Below are 20742 nucleotides of genomic sequence, written 5' to 3' on the forward strand. Positions count from 1 at the left end.
CGAAATTTCTAAGAATTTTCCAATCATTGTTAGTGAGGAATGTTATTTTCCGAATAACATCACTTCCAAGGAACTTGGATCTAACTTCGACTAATGACAGACCGTGGTGAAGAAAGTGCCACAGAATTTCACTATCCTCTACGTATGCTCTAAATTCGTCTGAATCCGCAAGTCCAATTGTGTATAGATGTGGTCGTAATCTAACCTAAGACTTGCTTATTTTGAAGAGATTTCTCGTCTTGCTCACATCAGGGTCACCCTATAAGATCTTTGTGGTTCTACCCACAAAGGAGGGATTCTCTCCTTTCTTTGGCTTGGTACTCATATGACGCTAACCTTACTTTTGGAGGTATTCAGTTAAATCTTTAACAATACTGTCTTAGATTTAAACATTTCTAGGTCTTCAAAATATCCCAAAATATTCTGTGTCTGGTATGCAATCAAACAAGTCCGATGATTTTGTGTACACTTCCAATGTGACCACTTTTATAAAGCGCCATATTCTAACCCAGTTTACACATTATGTTATTGTTCGGACTTCTGCCTAGAAGCTTGTGTAATGATTAGTTAAACGGTTTGTGTTTGTGTCTGGTAGCCGATCAGACACGTTCGATGATTGTGTATAGCCTTCCTATGTGCCCAGTATACACTGATGACGTCAATTTGCCATAGTTGGACTAAGATCTCATTATAAGCCTATAGTTTTCCTATATATCGGCCAGAACCGAAGTGCCTTTTTGATCCTATCCTCTATATGGTGTCTCCACTATAATTTCCGGTCAAGGATTATTCTAATAATGAAAGTCATAACCAATGTTACCAGATTTGTTATTTAGCCTCGAAACTAATAAATATCGATCATTTTAAACAACTGGGTCCATGCTCATATGAACTATTATGGAAAAGAACAGACTAATGAGGCAGCTAGATAGAGATTTACTAGACTGTTTGAGCTTGAACTTCATACTTTACAATTCATGAACTACGGACAAGATTAACCTATATCGGTGACAGTTTAGTGGCTTTACCTTCTCAAGGTAAAGATTACAATTTTATGTATCAGGTTCGTTAGCTTCTTTAATTTTCTATACATTGCAGTGTACTCGTATCTCTTAGAACATTTCTACAGATCGATATAATTCGATGTAAGTTCCGTAGCATTCCATATCTCTAGCATCTCTGCTTGATAGGCAATACAAGGATATCAGATTTCAAAAAAGTAATTAATTTCTGAGAACATATCATTTCTTTGTAATTTCTCTTAATAATTTGATTTTTAAACAATTTTTTGAAAATAGATTGATATTCTGAGATTATATGAGAACAGGGTCAAATATGGAGCGAATCTTATTCAATTTTATTGAGCCTTTTTTCATAAGAGGCTTGTTTATGTCAAATTGTATCAAACTACTTGTACTACCAATTAGTAATAGGATGATTTTCTGGGATTATATGGGATCAGGGTAAGATATGGATCGAATCTTATTCAATTTTATTGAGCTTTTTTTCTTAAGAAGCTAGTTTATGTCAAATTTCATCTCTCTACTCATATTCCTTAGCCAGTTATGAACAATGAAATAATTTTCTGAAGGAGACCTTGTATGGGAGCTAGGGAACATTTTTGCCTAGCTTAAATTAATAGACCGTTTAAGACCTATTGCGATTTCAATAAACACGGTTGTCTTTTAAATCCGATTTAGGGACTTCTTTATCATTTTTAGGAATCAATATCGTGATCCAACCATTTAATGTGTAATAAATTAATGTCACAAATAATTAATTTCCTAACTTTTAAATTTTCATTAAAAACAACATGTTAGTGTTTGAATTTCCTGTATTAAACCGTAAATAAATTATTTACCAAAAATCGCTTCACATTAACTTTTATCAATCTTCGTATAAACTTTAAAAATTTCAACCAACCAATGTCAAAATATTTAAATAAAATTCCTCTTTTATGTTTTATTTATTGTTAAAATAAATTGTTTTCATTTTGAAAACAATTTTAAGATGTTAACAAAAAAATCACACTTTATCACAATTAATGAAAATAAAAAAATTGAAAAAAAAAATTCACAAAAATTAGTTGTAATGAAAGCAATGTTTTCATTTCTTTCAAATTAACAATTATTCATACATACACATGTACATATTTATAAAAGACAAACACTAAGCCATTCCGACCACAAGTCAAATAACAATCAATTATCATCACCCCGGGTAAATGCCACAATAATGCCTTCAAAATTTAGTTGTGTCGAATGAATGAAAACGTTAAACATAATAATGATTTAAAGCTTGTTGCATTAAAGCCAAATATCTTGGTAGCTTCGACTTCGAACCTGAAGTTTGAACAGATTTTCCCAGATTTAATAGAAACAACACACAAAACACTTAAATATGTTAAACTGGTTGTGTAAATGTCAAATCTATTTGTTTATATTTTTCATTGTAAATATGTATGTAGTTTTAACATCTATTGTCTAATATTTTCTTTCAAAATAAAACTTTAATTTAATGCATATTTACTTGGTACAATTATTTTGTTTTATGCTGTGGCTCATCTATGCTAAATATTTACTTTCCATTTACTTATTAACACTCAAATGCTTAGGGTAGTGTAAAAGGGAAGTGATCTTCAACTGTTAGGGATCAGCTTTAAAGATCAATTATACATATGAATACTTATAATGATTAAAATAAATAATAACTCCAAGTTAAAGTTAGCAAAAGTTTATGTTTTTTTTTGGGCAGTAATTAATCGATCGCATATCTAATGATTTAAGCAACATATTCTGCTGATCAGGCCTATTTTCGACGAACAGATCTTGGAGAAATGTTAATTGTATTAATCGTCTTGAAATCGAATACGAAAACTTAGATTGGCAACATTAAAGTAGCATCGCTTCTTTTTAAAGCTATACCTTGTTTATAAGGAAACGGTCTTACCAAACTTGAACCCATACTCTTGATCGATCTTTTATTTATGTCTAGCACTTAACCGGGGGTTTCTCTTTAACGATCCCCCATTAATGATTAATATTTTCAAATAATTTTGTTCAACATGTTTTCAATTAAAAGATCATAAATCAATTAATAAAAAAAAACCAATCTGCCAATCACTGTCAGATCATCAGACAATCAGACATTTACAAAGAAAAAAATAAACCTGATAAAAACTGTAACAATTACTACAGCTCGAGAGCATAAAAATCAATAATTTTGCTTGTAGATTTCAAAAAAAGTTAATAATAATTACAAAATGTTAAACAATATAGGAAAATGATAAGAGCGAATGTTCTTTCAAACATGATTATTTCTTTTTTATTTTTGTTTGAATTTAAATTAATTTTTCACACTGTTACAAAATTGCAGAGTCTAAAAAGAATGTATTAATTTTCATTGTGATTATTTTGTCTTGATATATTCTTACACTTCATCTGCATTCTGGATTGAATTCAATATCATTATTCTGTAGCTTCACAACGGCTCATGTTATCCAGGTGATAATATAATTTTAAAGCTTTCCAGGATATATGTACAGTTTGTTCTTTGGGCATATAAATTCCACATTGGCATCAATGATATTGAAAACTTAAGGCTGATTTGGCTTCATCGCTAATTTACACAATTATTTAGCGATGAAGTTAACAAACCAAGATCGACTATAGCTGATCTACAATACATCTTAGTTAAGACTGATAAACTACTTGCCAATAGATCTTCCCTACAAATGGCAGTGGTCAAAAGTTCATATCTTAACGTATTCAATCATATATCCGCAGGGATTAAACAACACTCAGCACTTCAGAGCGCCTGCTTCATCGACAAAATCGAAGGATTTTAAAAGCGGAACCTTTCTAAGTTCTAAATATTATTTGATCAAAGTCTCAACAATGCACTACTTCAGCAAAAGCACCTGTTGGCATATTCAGTTGCGTCAGTTTTTTAACCTTTATTTTCATTCCGCAATTTATGTTTACAGACATCAGAGTACGTCACAATAACTAGACCGGGAACAGTCCAGCGTTCGAATAACTTCCGTGGTACCAGATACGAAATTGGGTCAGCAAGAAAACAACAATACTGTGGACTTTTTTATCTACTGGTTGGACTTTGTCTAACAATACAAACTCTTGAATTAATAGGCAACTGTGCTAGCCCAAATACATTTCTCCTTAAAGTCGCGCGATGTGATTCACTGTGGTTGTTGTTGTTGTAACAGCTCGACTGTGGCCGATAGTTCTTTCCTGGGGAAAAAAATTTCGGTTGATACAGCTGTTGCTGGGTTGACAATCTTTGGCCGAGTATGACTCGGGTCGTTCCGGAGCGAAGATCCAATTGTCGTGGGAACGGACTGTGGTGGCATCTTTTAGTTAGTCCTTCAGTGGCGTCAGTCTTTTAACGTGCATTCTCATTACGCAATTTGTGTTTCAATTATAAACACAAGAACTCTTTCCAATAGCCAGGACGGGGACAGTCCTTCGGTCGAATTATTTCCGTGGCATCAGATACAAACTCGGGTCAGCAAGAAATCAACAACATTGTAGACTTTTTCATCCACTGTATGGAGGTCTGCGCCCCGTATTCATAAATATGTTAATAGCTTATTTTAGGTTTATTACGCACATTTCCTATAAAAAATTCCTACAATAAACCATCAATAACTTTAAGCATTTATTAATATGGGGGCACTTCAAACTATTGTAATAGTGCACCGATAGTGTCCTCCCATTTACATTTTCTGTCCATCCATTACTTTATCTCCAAAGGTTCCTTTCCAATGACCAAAACCTGGTTTCTGCAATATCTGATATTAACTCAGGTAACATGATGTTTACGAAACAAAATATAAACTCGATTTAATAGCAAAAGCAGTATTCATCAAGTTCGAACGGAGACGTTCAAAATAACATACTTTTTGGGGAATCGCCTACTCATCTTAAACGTCAACTTGACTAATAGCTGATGATCCAATCACAGTATGTTCAAGGTTGCAAATATCTTACAACCTAGAGTAGAAGAACACATTTAACTCCGCATTCATTGGATTCTGTAAGTCTTGATTCTTAAATCACACTTATACTGAATGGCTTTCCAATCAAGACTTAATTTCGACTAGTTATCAAAAGGAATGTCAAGATTTTCTTACAGTTCCTATGAGAGAATAGAAAGTCGGGTTCATGGAACATAAAATAACAGGTTTTGAAAGAACTTTACTATCTGGTGGTGTTTTTGAAAGTTTCCTTTAATTAAATTTACCCGTGACACTCAGTAGTTAGAAGTGATGGCTCTACTCTCTGACGAAGAGCATGATATTACTGAAAAGACAGAAACTTCTACTGAGGAGACTATATGAATTCAAAATCATCGACCTTATTTGGCGAATAGCCGAGAAAAGATGCCTAGATTCGTTTGTACCTTAATCGTGACAAGAATAGACTTATTATTAAGTGATGTCTGATATATACAAATATTTCTGTTCATAGGAGAGATGTCTTCTTTGAAAGGATGAGAAAGTATGGAAGAATGTTTTCGAAAGAATTAGATGTGTACTGTCTTTTGGAGTTTTGGAAAGACTTCTCTAAGGAAACTTGTTTCACTTAAAAGTTCGCAGAGATTGTTCTGCTCTATGCCGAGGTGTATGAAGGCAGATTTATGCAATCGTACTCAAGAGATCTTGAGGATGCCAGATCGTAAAATCTTATTCAACCGATCACCATGAAGAACATGCCAACATTTTCATTTCAAAAAAAACATTAATTTAGACATTCACACTAATGAATTCATATATTATTAACTCTTTATAATGATAAAATCTAGAAAATGAAGATAAAAAACCTCCTCTGACAATGGAAAAAACAAATGAAACAATAAACAGCAGCAGCCGCAAACGACGTGAATGGTTTGATAATTTTATTCATGTTGCAACCAACATTTTGTACTCAAACTCACACTACACATAGACAAGAAGATAAAAAAAATATATGAATAGAAAAAAAAGATTTAAAACAATTACAATTTAGAAAAAAATTATGTATGAAAGAGTCAACAGCAAAGTTTTGTGCTGCTTTAATCAAATAATAGCAGATACTGTTGTCGTGGTTGCTGTTGTTGTTATTGTTGTTGGTGGTGGATATAGTGGCAGCAATGAAGAAAAGTTGTTGTTAGTTGCATACAATCGGAATTAAACAACTTTTTTAGCTGTTGTTAAAACAGTTTGATTGGAGAGTTGAAACATGCCTGACGTACGGTTTTGAAAGCGTCTTGCCATAAACTTAAAAAAAACAATTTGAATTTTGTAACTGAAAGTAACCGTTTTTATTTGGGTTTTTTTTAACATTAACTTATTTGAATAAAAAACAACCCTATAAAAAAATTATATTTCAAAAGTAAAATTTTTAGTACTTCTACTCAAAATTCAGTAAAAAACCAAAAAAATTTCAGTGTCATTAAACAAAATTTTTTTATTTTTCCTAAAAAAAATTTAACAATTTATAATAAAACACGCAAAAAACTCTTTTAAAATATAATAAACTCCTTTTAGTAAAAAAATATAAAAAAGAAAATTACAACTTTTACTTGAATTTAAAAAAAATACAAAAAGTTTCACTTAAAATAATAATTTAAAAAAATACAACAAAAATAGAAAACAGTGCAACACCTCTCAATTTGTCTACAATTTATTGCCATTGCCAACAATAACAACAACAACAATTAAACGCTAAACTTGTGACAACTTAAATTTTCAACACCCACTGGAGTTTTGGAAAGGAAATTGTGCAATTTTTTTTAACTGCAAATATCATCCATATTATTTTTTAGCAACCGATCATGGAGATCACTTCAGTGGTAATTATTTTCGTTTGTATTTATTTGAAAACTTGTTGATCGTTATAAAGTCATTGTTATTTTTCTAACTGTTTAAGTTTTTGTTTATTATTTCCAATCCTTTAGAAAGTATTGAATCTGTTGTGTTGTGGCTTTTTCATTGTATAAAATGATTAAACGTGAAGACTACAGAATGTCAAAAATAATTGTACTTGTTAGACAACTGATCTATTTATACCCTACACCACTATAGTGCGGAGGGTATTATGCGTTTATGCTGAAGTTTGTAACATACAAAAATATTGGTCCTAGACCCACCTTAAAGTATACCAATCGCCTCAGAATCACTTTCTGAGTCGATTTAGCTATGTCCGTCTGTCTGTCTGTGTATCCATGTAAACCTTGTGCGCACGCTACATGTCGCAATTTTCAAGATAATTTGATGAAATTTGACTCATACTCTTTTTTTTTGGTTCAAGAACGATCGCTATTGAAAATGGTTGAAATCTGTTCGTTATTTCTCCTAGCCCCCATACAACCGTACCCCCCGAATCGGGCCTTTAGGCTCACAATTACGTTAAATGTTTTATAATGTCAACGAAAATCAGCAAAAATTAGTTTTATAGAACAATAATTGACAATACTAATTTTTATTGTGATCGGGCCTCATTTGACCCTAGCCCCCATACAGATTCCCCTTCAGAAAATGACTTGATGGTCAAAATTAACTTATAATTACTTATAAAACGATTAAAATCTACATAAATGACTTTGTAGTAGACGTAAATTCATCTACCAAAATTTATAAGGATAGGTCCATATTTACCCCTTCTCCCCTATGAGCCCTCTTGCAGAAAATCTCTCTTTTTTGTCAACAATTAGTAAAAATATTACACAATAAAACAAATTAAATGCTTTATTTTAAAAAAAATATTCAAAATTTTAACATAAAATTTTTGAAATCAGAAGAAGGGGCATTTCACCTATTTGGGACTATGATTGTAATCATAATTATACGCAAAAAAGATCCATCCTCGATCTATCTTTCTAAACAACTGTGGGCTTAAAATATTGATAACTTCGTTCCCAGGACGAAACTATTTTTTATTCAGAACTTATTTTCCTAGAAGTAGTTGCATCGAATTTTCCCCAACAGATTCTGATTGATTTAATAATTCACATCTTTAGTTTTATGATCGTACCCTTTGTTTTATGCGAATACGAATATGCAAATACAGAAATATCGTCTTTGGTAAGATCCACTAATATTTCAGGACGTATAAAGATAAATTATTCGATCATTTCATGATCACTCTCGTTGTTACAACTCTCTCAGTAATGCATGAATAATACAATATATAGATTACGATCGTATCATTGTATCTACAATAAATCGTTTGTCTGTTATATAATTAGAGTTTTAGAATTTAAGAAAATAATTTTTGAACTATCTGAATCTACTTTAAACTCCTATTATATATGAATAATTTAATATCAATAACATGAGTACCGCATTTAACGATCGCACTACCTCTCTTACTTTAACTTTCATACTTGTTTTATTTTCATAATTATGTATTTTCTCGTCTACTTCGACAATGTTTGTTAAACAAACTCAAAGTTGTCTCAAACAGAGATGAATGTTGTTTTGTTTGACTTTTTTTGTTTTGTCTCTTTTATAACTGATCTACATGCAATTTTTCCAAATGGTTTTGTGACACATTTCAACTTGGCAGAAGGTAGACAAAACACAAAACCGTTACAGTCACATTATAGACAGACATTTATTTTCAAACTAATTAGCGTGTGTTGCCGGACGGGAATAAAGAAAAAAGTGAGTGAGAGATTGCGTGAAAAAATATGATCTTGTGAGTAAAGTGGATTATAGTTTTCAAACGGGACTAAGTTCAAACATTTTTAATCCAGCATGTTCCTTTATTAATCAAACAAACCAATTAGACTCGATGGAAGGAGAATTTTTATCATATATGTATGTATATTTCAAGACCCTTATCTTGGAGCTCTTCATGCACCTTGATTTTTGCAATCCCGGGGTAAAGCATTGTTGGGGATCTTAAATTGTACGTTTAACGTACAGATGACTGAAATTTATTATGTATTGTAGATATTGAGAGGACCATTCGGTAAATGCTGTTGTTGAAACCGTAATAACTATCATATGCATAATGTTGGTTAAGTTCTTAATGTTCAGACAAGTAGCTTAATTCGGACTGTATCTAGGTTCTTAGAAATTAAATTCTTCAAATTGGTGGCTAACCTTTGAAAAAAGTTAACAGTCAACTATTTGTGCAACAGTAGAATTGACCCTAAATTACTTTATGATCACTAGGACTAGCAGTGCTAATCTTGCAAATAATCCGATCAAGTATACAAAGATTGATTTGTAGTTTTCCTTTGACTCTACTCAAGGATTGAAAAGGACCAGAGCAAAGTTAAGACTTTGCAAACAGTTAAATACATTGAATTGAAATACGGAGTATATTTTGGAAAAATTATAAAGCCTGATTTTTTTTCGGTATCGCCGGGTTAACTTTAAGGGCGAGTTTGTCTGATAAAGATAATCTTCATTCTTTGGTTAAACCTGGTTTAATATATGCTTCGTGTTTTTCAGTTATCAGTATAGTTACTTATTATCTTAGTTTAACTGAGTGTAATTGGCCAATCAAACTCAAGTTATAAGTGAGAAAACACAATTAACAAAAACGATAAAACAATGATTTCGGAAGAACAAAAACATAATATTTTAAGTAAATTGCAATTTTCTGATTTGTTTTGTTTCATTAATTATTGTTTTAAATGTTTATTTAACATTTTTCCAAAATTTTCCATTTTACAAAAGTATTGTTTGCAAAAAACTGCTGTTTTTTTTGTTTTTGAGTGAAAACTTGGCAATACTAACAAAGTTAACTGAGCTTAAATCTAAAACTAAAAAACACATTCATTGGTTAAAGTTAAGGGAAATTTTACAACTTAAACGAGATTATTTATTGGACACTGTAGTTAAGTTGGTTCAACAGTTAGTTCTAACTAAAGCTGCACCGAGACAATATCGATCCTAATCGAATATTCTGAATACCCAAGTTGATCGAATTTGAAAAGCTTAAATTGGTTAACCTATTGACGAGATAGCACTCTTGGATTTATTTAATTTATGGTTGAAATTAGTGGAAAAGGGTATAGGGTGGACCCTATATTATATGTATATATTAGGGTGGCCCAAAAGTTGCTAATATTCCCTCCAAAATTTAGTTCATTTTAGGATATGATTTGGGGTTTTTATAGATACAAAGGTTGTGGTATCTTATGAAAAGTGTTCAAAATTCGTTTTTGATATATTTCTTGAAACAATTAAAACCCCTTTAGAAAACATCTTTAGAATTAACCAATAAACCGTAATTTTTTCACACAAACAATGTATGTGCTGGATCAAAGGATTAAAACGGGTTTTTAGGGGTTTTTATAGATACAAAGTTTTGGTATTTTATGAAAAGTCTTCGAAATTCGTTTTTTATATATTTCTTGAAACAATTGAAAACCCTTTAGAAAACATATTTACTATTAACCAATAAACCTTAATATTTTCATACAAACAGTCCTACCCTAATGCAAATACAATACCTTATCTGACCACTTTTCTTTACAATGTTAATATAACTTTTAGCCATTTAAAATACCTTCGCCCAAAATTAGAAACTTTTGCATAAACCCTATAAGGAAATTCATTTCAAAACTAACCGGTAACATAGCATCATGTTGGATTCTAATTGCAATGCTAATATCTCTTGGTTTATTCTGACACATGTTTGTACTTGCTAGTTTTACCTAAATAGGAAAAATTCTTTCAAACATTTTGGAGGGGAAGAATTAATTAGAAAACATCTGGTAACATAACTTAAATGGTCACTTGTTTTGCAATTACTGCAAAATATTGTACAATCTGTAGCAGCACATGTTTGATTTAATCTAGCAATGCATTAGTTGCAACATCTCAAGCAGCCATACAACTCAAACATCATCCGAACGAACTAAGTCTTAGGCAATAATATAATCTTGCGTCCACACACACACACATTTACTATTTCAACGTCCATTGTAAATTTTTCAAACGATAGTGAAAACTATTGAATATTTTGCGCATTTTTTTTTGTGTTTTTTTGCTGCAACTTTTTTGTTTCTTTTTTTTTAATTTTTAAGTTGAAACCTCTTCTAGAAAGTGGTGTGGCATGTTTGTTAGCATGTTGCATGTATATTTAATGTTTTATTTATATACATATTTCGTGCTTTTATTTAAGATATTTAATTTATTATGTTGTACATTAAAATAAAATTGAATTAACGAATGTTTAACCAGTTTAAACCAACGAAAAAAACTATTTAATTTAATAATTATAAGTGCATTAATCCTAAGGTGATTATAAACATTTAGTAATGCATAAATTTGGTGAACTTTTTTCTAATGAAAAACACATAAATTTAAAATTCATTTTATTATGCCCTTCACCTTCGTGAGAAGGGTATATATGTATAAGTTTGTAATTTCTATAATATAATTTTCCGACCCTATAAAGTATATATATTCCGGATCCTTATAGATAGCGGAGTCGATTAAGCCATGTCCGTCTGTCTGTTGAAATCAATTTTTAGAGGTCCCCAGATATCGGCAAGATCCGAATCTTCAACAATTCAGTTAGACATGCTTTCGAGAAGATCACTATTTAAAATCAGCAAAATCGGTCTATAAATAACGGAGATATGAGCAAAAATCCGAGACAACCTCTGAAAATTTCATCAAAAAAGCCACATAAAGCAGTAATAAACAAGTCTAACGCAATAACGATTTGAAACAAAGGGTTTATCAGTTAAATATAAAACAAGTAAGAAAGTATAGTCGGGCATGGCCGACCATATAATATTTTTGAAATTTTTATTTTTTATAAAGAAATTTTTATGTTGAATATTATTATAATTCCAAAATATTTAAGCAATTTATTGATAAAAAACTAAAATTTCTAAATGATGCTTTATATAGGTCAAATATGGGCCGATCCTCGGTAAATTTGGGAAAAGGATATATTTTTAAATAACAGTTAGTTTTGTTGAGTTTCATTGCGATACGTTTAAGACATTTTTTGAAGGGGGCTTTGTATGGGGGCTAGGGTCAAAAAAAAGCCGATCCTTACGAAAATCTGCAGTGTCATTTATACTTATATAAAACTTATTTGTGCCAATTTTTAGAGATATAGTAGAATATTTGACGTAATTATGGCATAATAAGTACAAATCGGGAGAACGGTTGTATGGGGTCTAGGTGAAATAATGCACCGATTTCAACCATTTTCAATAGGCTTCGTCCCTGTGCCAAAAACATGCTTGGTCCAAATTTCATCAAATTATCTTGAAAATTGCGGCCTGTACCTTGCGCACAAGGTTTACATGGACAGCCAGCCAGCCGGACAGACGGACATGTCTTTATCGACTCAAAAAATGATTCTGAATCGATCGGTATACTTTAAGGTGGGTATTGAACCAATATTTTTGTATGTTACAAACATCAGCACAAATGTATAATACCCTCCCCACTATAGTGGAGTAGGGTATAAAAAACAAATCTTAAAACGACATTTTAATTAATTGTTCTTTCAAGAAGCTACATAGATTATTTTATTATTCATAAAATTAAACAAATAACCAGAATATTTGAAATTAATTTAATAGTAACGTTGTAAATCAATCGCTTTGAAAATAAACTGTATATAAAATCGAATTAAAGTTATTCAAGGTATAAGACTTTAAAAGTACATTTGTTTAATGATTAAATACATTGATAATATTGTATTTAAATTAATATTATCAAGATTTATACACTTAAATGAATCACATAAAAATCACATTCAATTGCTTAATTAGATTGTTGGGTATAAAATAAATACTTAATTAGTCTTAATTAGTTAAATAATTATGATAAATTAACTATATATACAACATCGTTCAGACATCTGAAGCTAGTCTCCTAAGAAAAATCTCCTTTAGTTTAATTCATTAATACAATATGCCATTTTAAATATCTGATAAACTTATTTAATTTTATTAATAAATTTGCAACTTATTTCTTTTTGCCTTACAAATTCCTTAACATTTAATTGGAATCCCACTAAAAATTTGTTGCCATCATTTATTATAGCTAAAACCATAAAATATATTCCAACTATTTATAACCATCATCATTGTCGGTCTAACCATTTTTATATTATCATTCACCCAAAATACAAATTTCCTTTAATTCACATAAATGGTGTCGTTAAATAAAGTACAGGGTGTAACAACGAATAGTGTATTTGATTTGATCTAGTTTAATACAGTTCTAGTTCAGTCCAATTATAGTTCAGTTCTAGTTCAGTTCTAGTTCAGTTCTAGTTCAGTTCTACTTCAGTTCTAGTTCAGTTCTAGTTCAGTTCTAGTTCAGTTCTAGTTCAGTTCTACTTCAGTTCTAGTTCAGTTCTAGTTCAGTTCTAGTTCAGTTCTTGTTCACTTCTAGTTCAGCTCTAGTTCTGTTCTAATACTATTTAATATATAATTCATTTAAATTTTCACACAATTTTGTTGTAAAACAAATAACATATGTATGTACATTATACATATTCACAAACCCCTGCGTCTTTAGGGTGCATATAATCGGCAACTATGGGGCATAAACAATGAAATTGGGTTAGCTATCTAAAAAAGGATTGGTTTAGCAATTCACTTACGCTAAACATACAGGAGTAATACAATTTTCCGCGAATTATAAAGCAATGGAAACCACTGCCTTAAAAAAACCCACATATACAGTGTGTGTTACACATTTGGAAGTTCTAAACATGTTTCATTTTTAAAGAAAACAAATTAAAATGTTTAAGGTTTTAAAACCATGATCACATGGAACTACAAACGTGCTACATAATAATGTGAGTACATTTTATTTGTTATTTTGTTATGGTTTTTTTTTCAAGTTTTTATTATTCATTGTCTCTTCATTTACACGATATCAGACACACTCTCATACTAGTCTTTATTGTTACAACAAATGAAAAAGACAACAAATTCATGCTTCAAGTGACAAGCAATTAATTCCACCGTTTCATATCGTTTCGTCGGTTAAATTTTTTTTAATTTTAAACTTTGTTTTAGTGTACTTTTTTCTTATCAAACAAAACAGCATGATACAAGTATGATGATGATGATGGTGACACTGTTGCCACAGAGACATTTGTAATTAAACATTAATCAAAGTAAAAATTGTAAAAAAAGGAAAAAACAACAGTTAAACACGATCAAGATCTTGAATAACAATTATTTTATATGAATGATTATAATGTGAACAAACATTTGTGGCAACTTGCAAGTGAGAATAGTGTGATGCACATTTTGACAGCTATTATAGTTGAGTAAAAGTGGTAACTAGTAGGTAGTACATACAAAAATCATGTTTACACACCAGCTCTTAACATAATAATCGCAATAGATTAACGTAGTTATCTTATGACTTGGCAACGATTAAAATATTTCAGATTTTAAAAGAAAATTGCAGAAAATGTTTATTATTGTTTGTTGCAATTATTCACTTTTTTACATTATAATTTCTTTTCATTTTAGGAGGTTCGTCCAAATTCTATAGCCGATGTTAAGGTAGATGCATCTTTTCGACGAATACCAAAAAATGCCATCTGCTTTCATGTTTGGAAAATCGAGGAAGATCGTTTGGAGGCTGAACCTAAAGCTCAATATGGTACATTTTTGGACGATTGTGCTTATATAATATATGCATGTGGTCCAACAGGAACATTTGTAAATCAGGATACAATCGTAAGTAATTTTTTAGGTTAATTTATTTTAGAGTTATGTTCTTTGGTTACCGACTACAATGTTGATTTTCTGGTCTATGGCCATGACTATTGTCTTGTCTTTATTCTCTACTATATGATCTATATTACCGACTTAAGTATGGTTGATAATCTTGACTGTAGTCTGGTCCATTGATTCAACTATAATTTGGTCTATAGTCGAGAATACATACTATAGTCGATGGCATGTTTTCTCGACTATAGACTAAAGTCTATAATATAGTCTAGTCTATAGTCTAGTCTATAGTCTAGTCTATAGTCTAGTCTATAGTCTAGTCTATAGTCTAGTCTATAGTCTAGTCTATAGTCTAGTCTATAGTCTAGTCTATAGTCTAGTCTATAGTCTAGTCTATAGTCTAGTCTATAGTCTAGTCTATAGTCTAGTGTATAGTCTAGTCTATAGTCTAGTCTATAGTCTTGTCTATACTCTAGTCTACATTCTCCTCTATAGTCTATAGTCTACTGTATAGTCTAGTCGATAGTTTTATTTATTTAGTAGTCTATAGTCTTGATTATAGCCTGGTCTATAATCTTGACTAAAAATTGTTTATTATATCGACTATCGTCTTGCCTATAGTCTGGTTTATAGTCCTATCACCCTCGAATTGACAATAATTTAATCTATAAGCTCAACTATTGTCTCCCTCATGGCTTTCAAATGTCCTTTATTTATATTTTTTACATCTTTCCAGACCCGTGAAGTTAAACCTTCTACCAGCTTAGAACGTTTCATTCACTTTTGGTTGGGTGAGAATGTGTCCGAACAAAAACGTTCCAATGTGGCTCATAAAATACAAGAGCTGGACTCTTATTTCGGTAATGTGGCCACTGAATATCGAGAAACACAAAATAATGAAAGTGCTAGATTTCTATCGTATTTCAAAAAGGGAATTACGTAAGTTTAACATTTCTTTAAAAAAAGACTCCAATTGCTCATATTTATCTTTCTTTGCAGCATTAAATCGGGCGCCCTTTTAAATTCTAACGATCCTAATCGTTTATATCAAGTCTATGGTCGCAAATGGATGCATTGTATTGAAATGAAAAATATATCTTGGGAACATTTTGGTGCCGATTACATTATGCTCTTACATACCGCTAATCATTTATATGTTTGGATCGGCCGCTCCAGTAGTAATGTAGAAAGACGTAATGCCATAGAATTGGCCAATAAATGGCAAACGAATGCAAATAATATCACCATTGTCGACGATGGTTATGAGCAATCTTTGCCGGAAAATCGTAAAAATGAATGGAATACATTTTTACCTTTAAATCAACGAGCAGTCTCACAAAATTCCCAAATGCCGGAGAAACCAGTGTGCAATAAATTGAAAATTTATAAGTGCTGCTATCGCAACAATCGTTTGCATTTGGATCAATTGGATGTGGTCATACCGACTAAAGATGATTTTAGTGACTCCAGCACGGCTTATGTGTTAGATGGTTTTTCTCAAGGCGTTTGGTTGTGGGTGGGTAGTCAAGCCTCTCAACCGGATAAGACCAGTGCTATGGGCAACGGTCGGGCCTTTGTTAAGAAGGTAAATCATATGCAAACTATTTGTAGCAAATAATATAGATAAAATTTGAATTTTTTTTAGAAAAAATATCCCTACAGTACTCCAGTTATAAGAGTTATAGAGGGTCATGAACCCATTGAGTTTAAAAGATTATTTCCCTCTTGGCAGCAGGATAATAATGATACCACTTCCTCTGCCAAACCTATTTCAGCAATATTGGGTAAATTTGATTCCTTGACTTTATGCCAAAGACCCAAAATGGCTGCAGAAACTCAGCTAATTGATGATGGTTCGGGAGAGCGTAAAATTTATCGCATTACTAAGGATCAAGTTATAGAAATGCCAGAAACCAAAGCTGTATTCTTTACTACGCTTCAGTCCTATGTTATTCAATATACCGTAGCGGTAAGTTCGATCTTTAATTTATTACCACTTAATAACTATAAAAGGTAATTATTATTTTTTTTCCAGAGCTGCTCTATGAATCCTATAGACAGTGAAAATGTAGGCGTTAAGCAAATCATTTACCAATGGAACGGCTCAGAGGCTGCCGCGGATGTTGCCGCTAAAGCAGAGAATTTTGCCAAAACTTTATTTGAAAAATCAAATCAAAAAACCATGTTTATACAAATGATGGAATTTGATGAAACTCCTCATTTCCTGCAAATGTTTGGCGGCAAGTTAATTATTTTATTGAATGACAAAAACATGCCACACTCCCAGAATAATAATAATCACAATGGCATTAATGGTGGCGGTGCTGAAACTGATCATTTAATATTGAAAATTTATGGTGATTCTACATACAACTCCAAAGCGGTTGAAGTCTATCCACTTTCTTCTATGTCTTCCAAAGAATGTTACGTTGTAAAATCCCATCACGTTTGGGTATGGTGCGGTCAATCGTCGACAGGCGATGCTCGAGAAGTAGCCAAAAATATCGGCACACTCTTGGGAGAAAGTTCTTTGGTGCTGGAGGGTAAAGAACCCAAAGAGTTTTGGAGTTCCGTTACAAATTTTATGAATCAAAGTCTTATACCAAATGGTTTGAATAACTCTAACGGTTCTTGCTCTAATAGCAATGGCAGTTCTAATAGCACAAATGGCAGTATTTCACCACCCTCTACAAATGGCAGTAGTACACCACAGTACTCCAACAGCTCCCATAACAAACCACGTCTTCAGACTCAGCTATTTCTGGTGTGGTCTTTGCGCAACAAATTCTACAGTGAAGAAGTTTTGGGCTATGAACAAACCGATCTATCACCCGAATGTGTTTATATTCTTGATGCAGGTATTATAACATATGTCTGGTTGGGCAAACATGTTTCGGCTTACGACAAAGATAAATATCTTAGTATGGCTCAAAGTTATTTGGAAACTGTACCTATAGCTAGAAGGCCCACCACCGCTATAGGTGTAGTTAGGCAACAAGATGAACCCAATGTTTTTAAGGGTTTCTTTGAGAATTGGAATCATCAGTTGTGGAATGTAAGTTATTCTTATAGTGAAATATGTAAAGTTATGATATTCAATGTGAATTTTGTTTCAGAATTACGTGACTTATGAAAATAAGAGACAACTTTTGTCCAACACTTCCGCTTCGTCGAGTACTAATGGTAATGGCACACATTCAAATGGCGATGTTAATGGCAAAGTTCATCCTGCTTTGTTGAACAATCAAAAGGATTTTGATTGTCATCAAAAATATCCTATATCAGTTTTACAACAAGAAATCGATTTACTGCCAGCAGAAATTAATCCCTTAAAACGAGAGGTAAGTAAGAATTTAAACATCATTGATTAGAGATTTCCGGAAACAACTAGGTCTTGCTTACTGGAGTTGTCTTACCATATCATTTAGATATGTCGGGGATTGCAAAGCTGCTTTTCCACTTGCGATATGTGACATATCCTTTCTTTTAGACTGATGATTCAAATTTGCAATTCAAGCCACCGAGCGATACGATAACCTTAGTTTTCTTAGTTTCAAAGGCACCACATACATTTCGTCTCTATTTGAAGGTCGTAAGATTAGATTTCGGGTACTTTATGTGTCACTTACATTCAATTAATGACATATTGTAATGTATATGAATGTGGAGTGTTTATACTAGGGTTCTATAGTTGAAACGAAAAGTCGACTTTTCGACTTTTTTCATTTAGTTAAAATTCGACTTTTCGACTTTTTTCATTTATTTAAAAGTCGAATTTTAGACTTTTCGACTATAAGTATTTTAAAAATAGTCGACTTTTCGACTTTTTCCGATATTTCGACTTTTTTACTTTTTCCGACTTTTTTCGACTTCTTTTGACTCTTTTCCGACTATTTTAGAGTTTTTGACTTCTTTTAGACTTTTTTAAAATTTTCGACTATTTTTGACTTTTTCGACTCTTCGATTTTTTTGACTTATCGACTTTTTCGACTTTCAGACTTTTCGACTTTTATAAACAAAGTCGACTTTTCGACCTTTTTCACAGACAATAGTCGAGTTATGGACTTTTCTAACAAAATAGTCGACTTCGACTTTTTTCAACAAAAAGTCGATTGTTCGATTATTCGATAGTCGATTTATAAAACCCTAGTTTATACACAGATGAGGTAGATATGGTCTCTAGTCGTTTTAAATCAACATTATCGTCTTGATTAAGCAAGTCAATAGAAGTGTTCTTTCTAATCCTCAAAGGAATCTGGATGATTCCTTTTTAAAATTTTCGACTATTTTTGACTTTTTCGACTCTTCGATTTTTTTGACTTATCGACTTTCAGACTTTTCGACTTATATTAACAAAGTCGACTTTTCGACCTTTTTCACAGACAATAGTCGAGTTATCGACTTTTTTTAACAAAATAGTCGACTTCGACTTTTCGACTTTTTTCGACAAAAAGTCAATTGTTCGATTATTCGATAGTCGATTTATAAAACCCTAGTTTATACAGATGAGGTAGATATGGTCTCTAGTCGTTTTAAATCAACATTATCGTCTTGATTAAGCAAGTCAACAAAAGTGTTCTTTCTAATCCTCAAAGGAATCTGGATGATTGATTAAAGTGGTAGAGTCTTATGACACTGTTTTTACAAGACCACATCAGATCTACCGCAGTCAACGTCGAGTTATTACTGCTACCAACCTTAGTATATCCAGCATATTACATTTCTAGTTGAAAGCAAACCATATTAACTTCTACTTGTGTCTAGATGATTCAGTCTTTTTCCTGTTCTTTGGGAGAAATACTACTTTTGATAAATGACTACTTAATTGCTACTGAAACGTGTTCAGAGCAGATGCCGTTTTATCTAGCTAATCTGTGTGTTCATTTGCATAATAGTCCTTATGCGTTGGGACCCTAATTAGGAAAATGTCAAACAAGCGACCCAGCCTTGGCAGACTAACAGGGAAGTAGTAGATTATGAGTTTACTGAAAGAAGTGCAGTTCGGTTATCGGCCAATATATTTCCATCAATATTAGGGCCATATATTGCCCTACAGGCTGTCATTAACGTAAATATTTCCTTCCAAAAAATACTACAATGGTTAGGAAGACGTCAAGAAATACTTAAGGCAACTTCTTTATAGATGGCAGTAAAACCAACCTTTCGAAATCCTGATGTTATATTTGTTCGATAAATAATCTATACACCACTTATTCCTGGAAGTAACTCTGACTTTGAAAACTCTATCAAAGTCGGATTGGGGTCTTTAGATTTAAAATTCTACAATGTCCTGATAATAAAATTATTTATAAAAAGTAGCTCCATAACTTTTCAAATCTGGCTTAACTGTCTTGGTGTTCCTTTTATAAATGGAGAAGAAGCTTCAACTTAATGCAAACAAAAGGTGGAAGAATCCAACCAAACACACTATTTCATAGTCCAGCATTGTATGAACATAAGGTACCTGTTCTTGAAGGCGCGATTACAAACGATATCGCAATAAAATGTGATTTAAATGACAATGTTGCATAAGTGTAGTTTTCTGTTGATGTCATTTGAAAGATATTTACTTTTTATTATTCTTCAGAGTTTCTTGAAACAGTCTTCTCGACTCACGAAACATCATATGAGTATATTAGTCTCAGTTAGGTATTTCGATATAGACCATGATTTCAAATTTGAAACCCATACGTAATAGTATCGCTTTGGAAACTGAACATAAGCAGACATTGGAAAGTGTGTATTAATGATGTATAAACGTTACAAAAGCTGCTAATATGTCAAATGAATTATTAATTGATCAAATGCTTATGATCGTGGCAGAGTTTAGATACTGAACTAACACAAAGAATTCGCAAAATTGTCACAAAAGGATTTCATTCAACCTTTAGTTCATTTTTTTAAGTCTGTAGTATGTTGGCGGTGTATTAAAACCTCAAAAATATAGAGAGCCCTCCAATCGACCTATACCTTTATAGAGGAAGTTGGAGCCCCGAACAATTAATTAATCAAAAGTATTATTTGCTCTCCACTAATTTAATCAAACATAACCTC

General features: G+C 31.9%; 1 protein-coding gene across 1 annotated transcript in view; it reads left to right on the forward strand.

The window, feature by feature from the left end:
• The window catches only part of LOC111689331 (villin-like protein quail), a 32775-nt gene that overhangs the window by 11693 nt on the left and 340 nt on the right, over positions 1–20742 (forward strand). The window contains exons 2-7 of the mRNA XM_046953700.1: positions 14485–14694; positions 15425–15627; positions 15688–16273; positions 16334–16657; positions 16724–17743; positions 17805–18029. Coding sequence (XP_046809656.1) covers positions 14485–14694; positions 15425–15627; positions 15688–16273; positions 16334–16657; positions 16724–17743; positions 17805–18029 — 2568 coding nt within the window. The remainder of the gene's footprint in view (positions 1–14484; positions 14695–15424; positions 15628–15687; positions 16274–16333; positions 16658–16723; positions 17744–17804; positions 18030–20742) is intronic.

This window comes from Lucilia cuprina, chromosome 2 (assembly GCF_022045245.1).
Source record: "Lucilia cuprina isolate Lc7/37 chromosome 2, ASM2204524v1, whole genome shotgun sequence".
Lineage (NCBI taxonomy): Eukaryota > Metazoa > Arthropoda > Insecta > Diptera > Calliphoridae > Lucilia > Lucilia cuprina.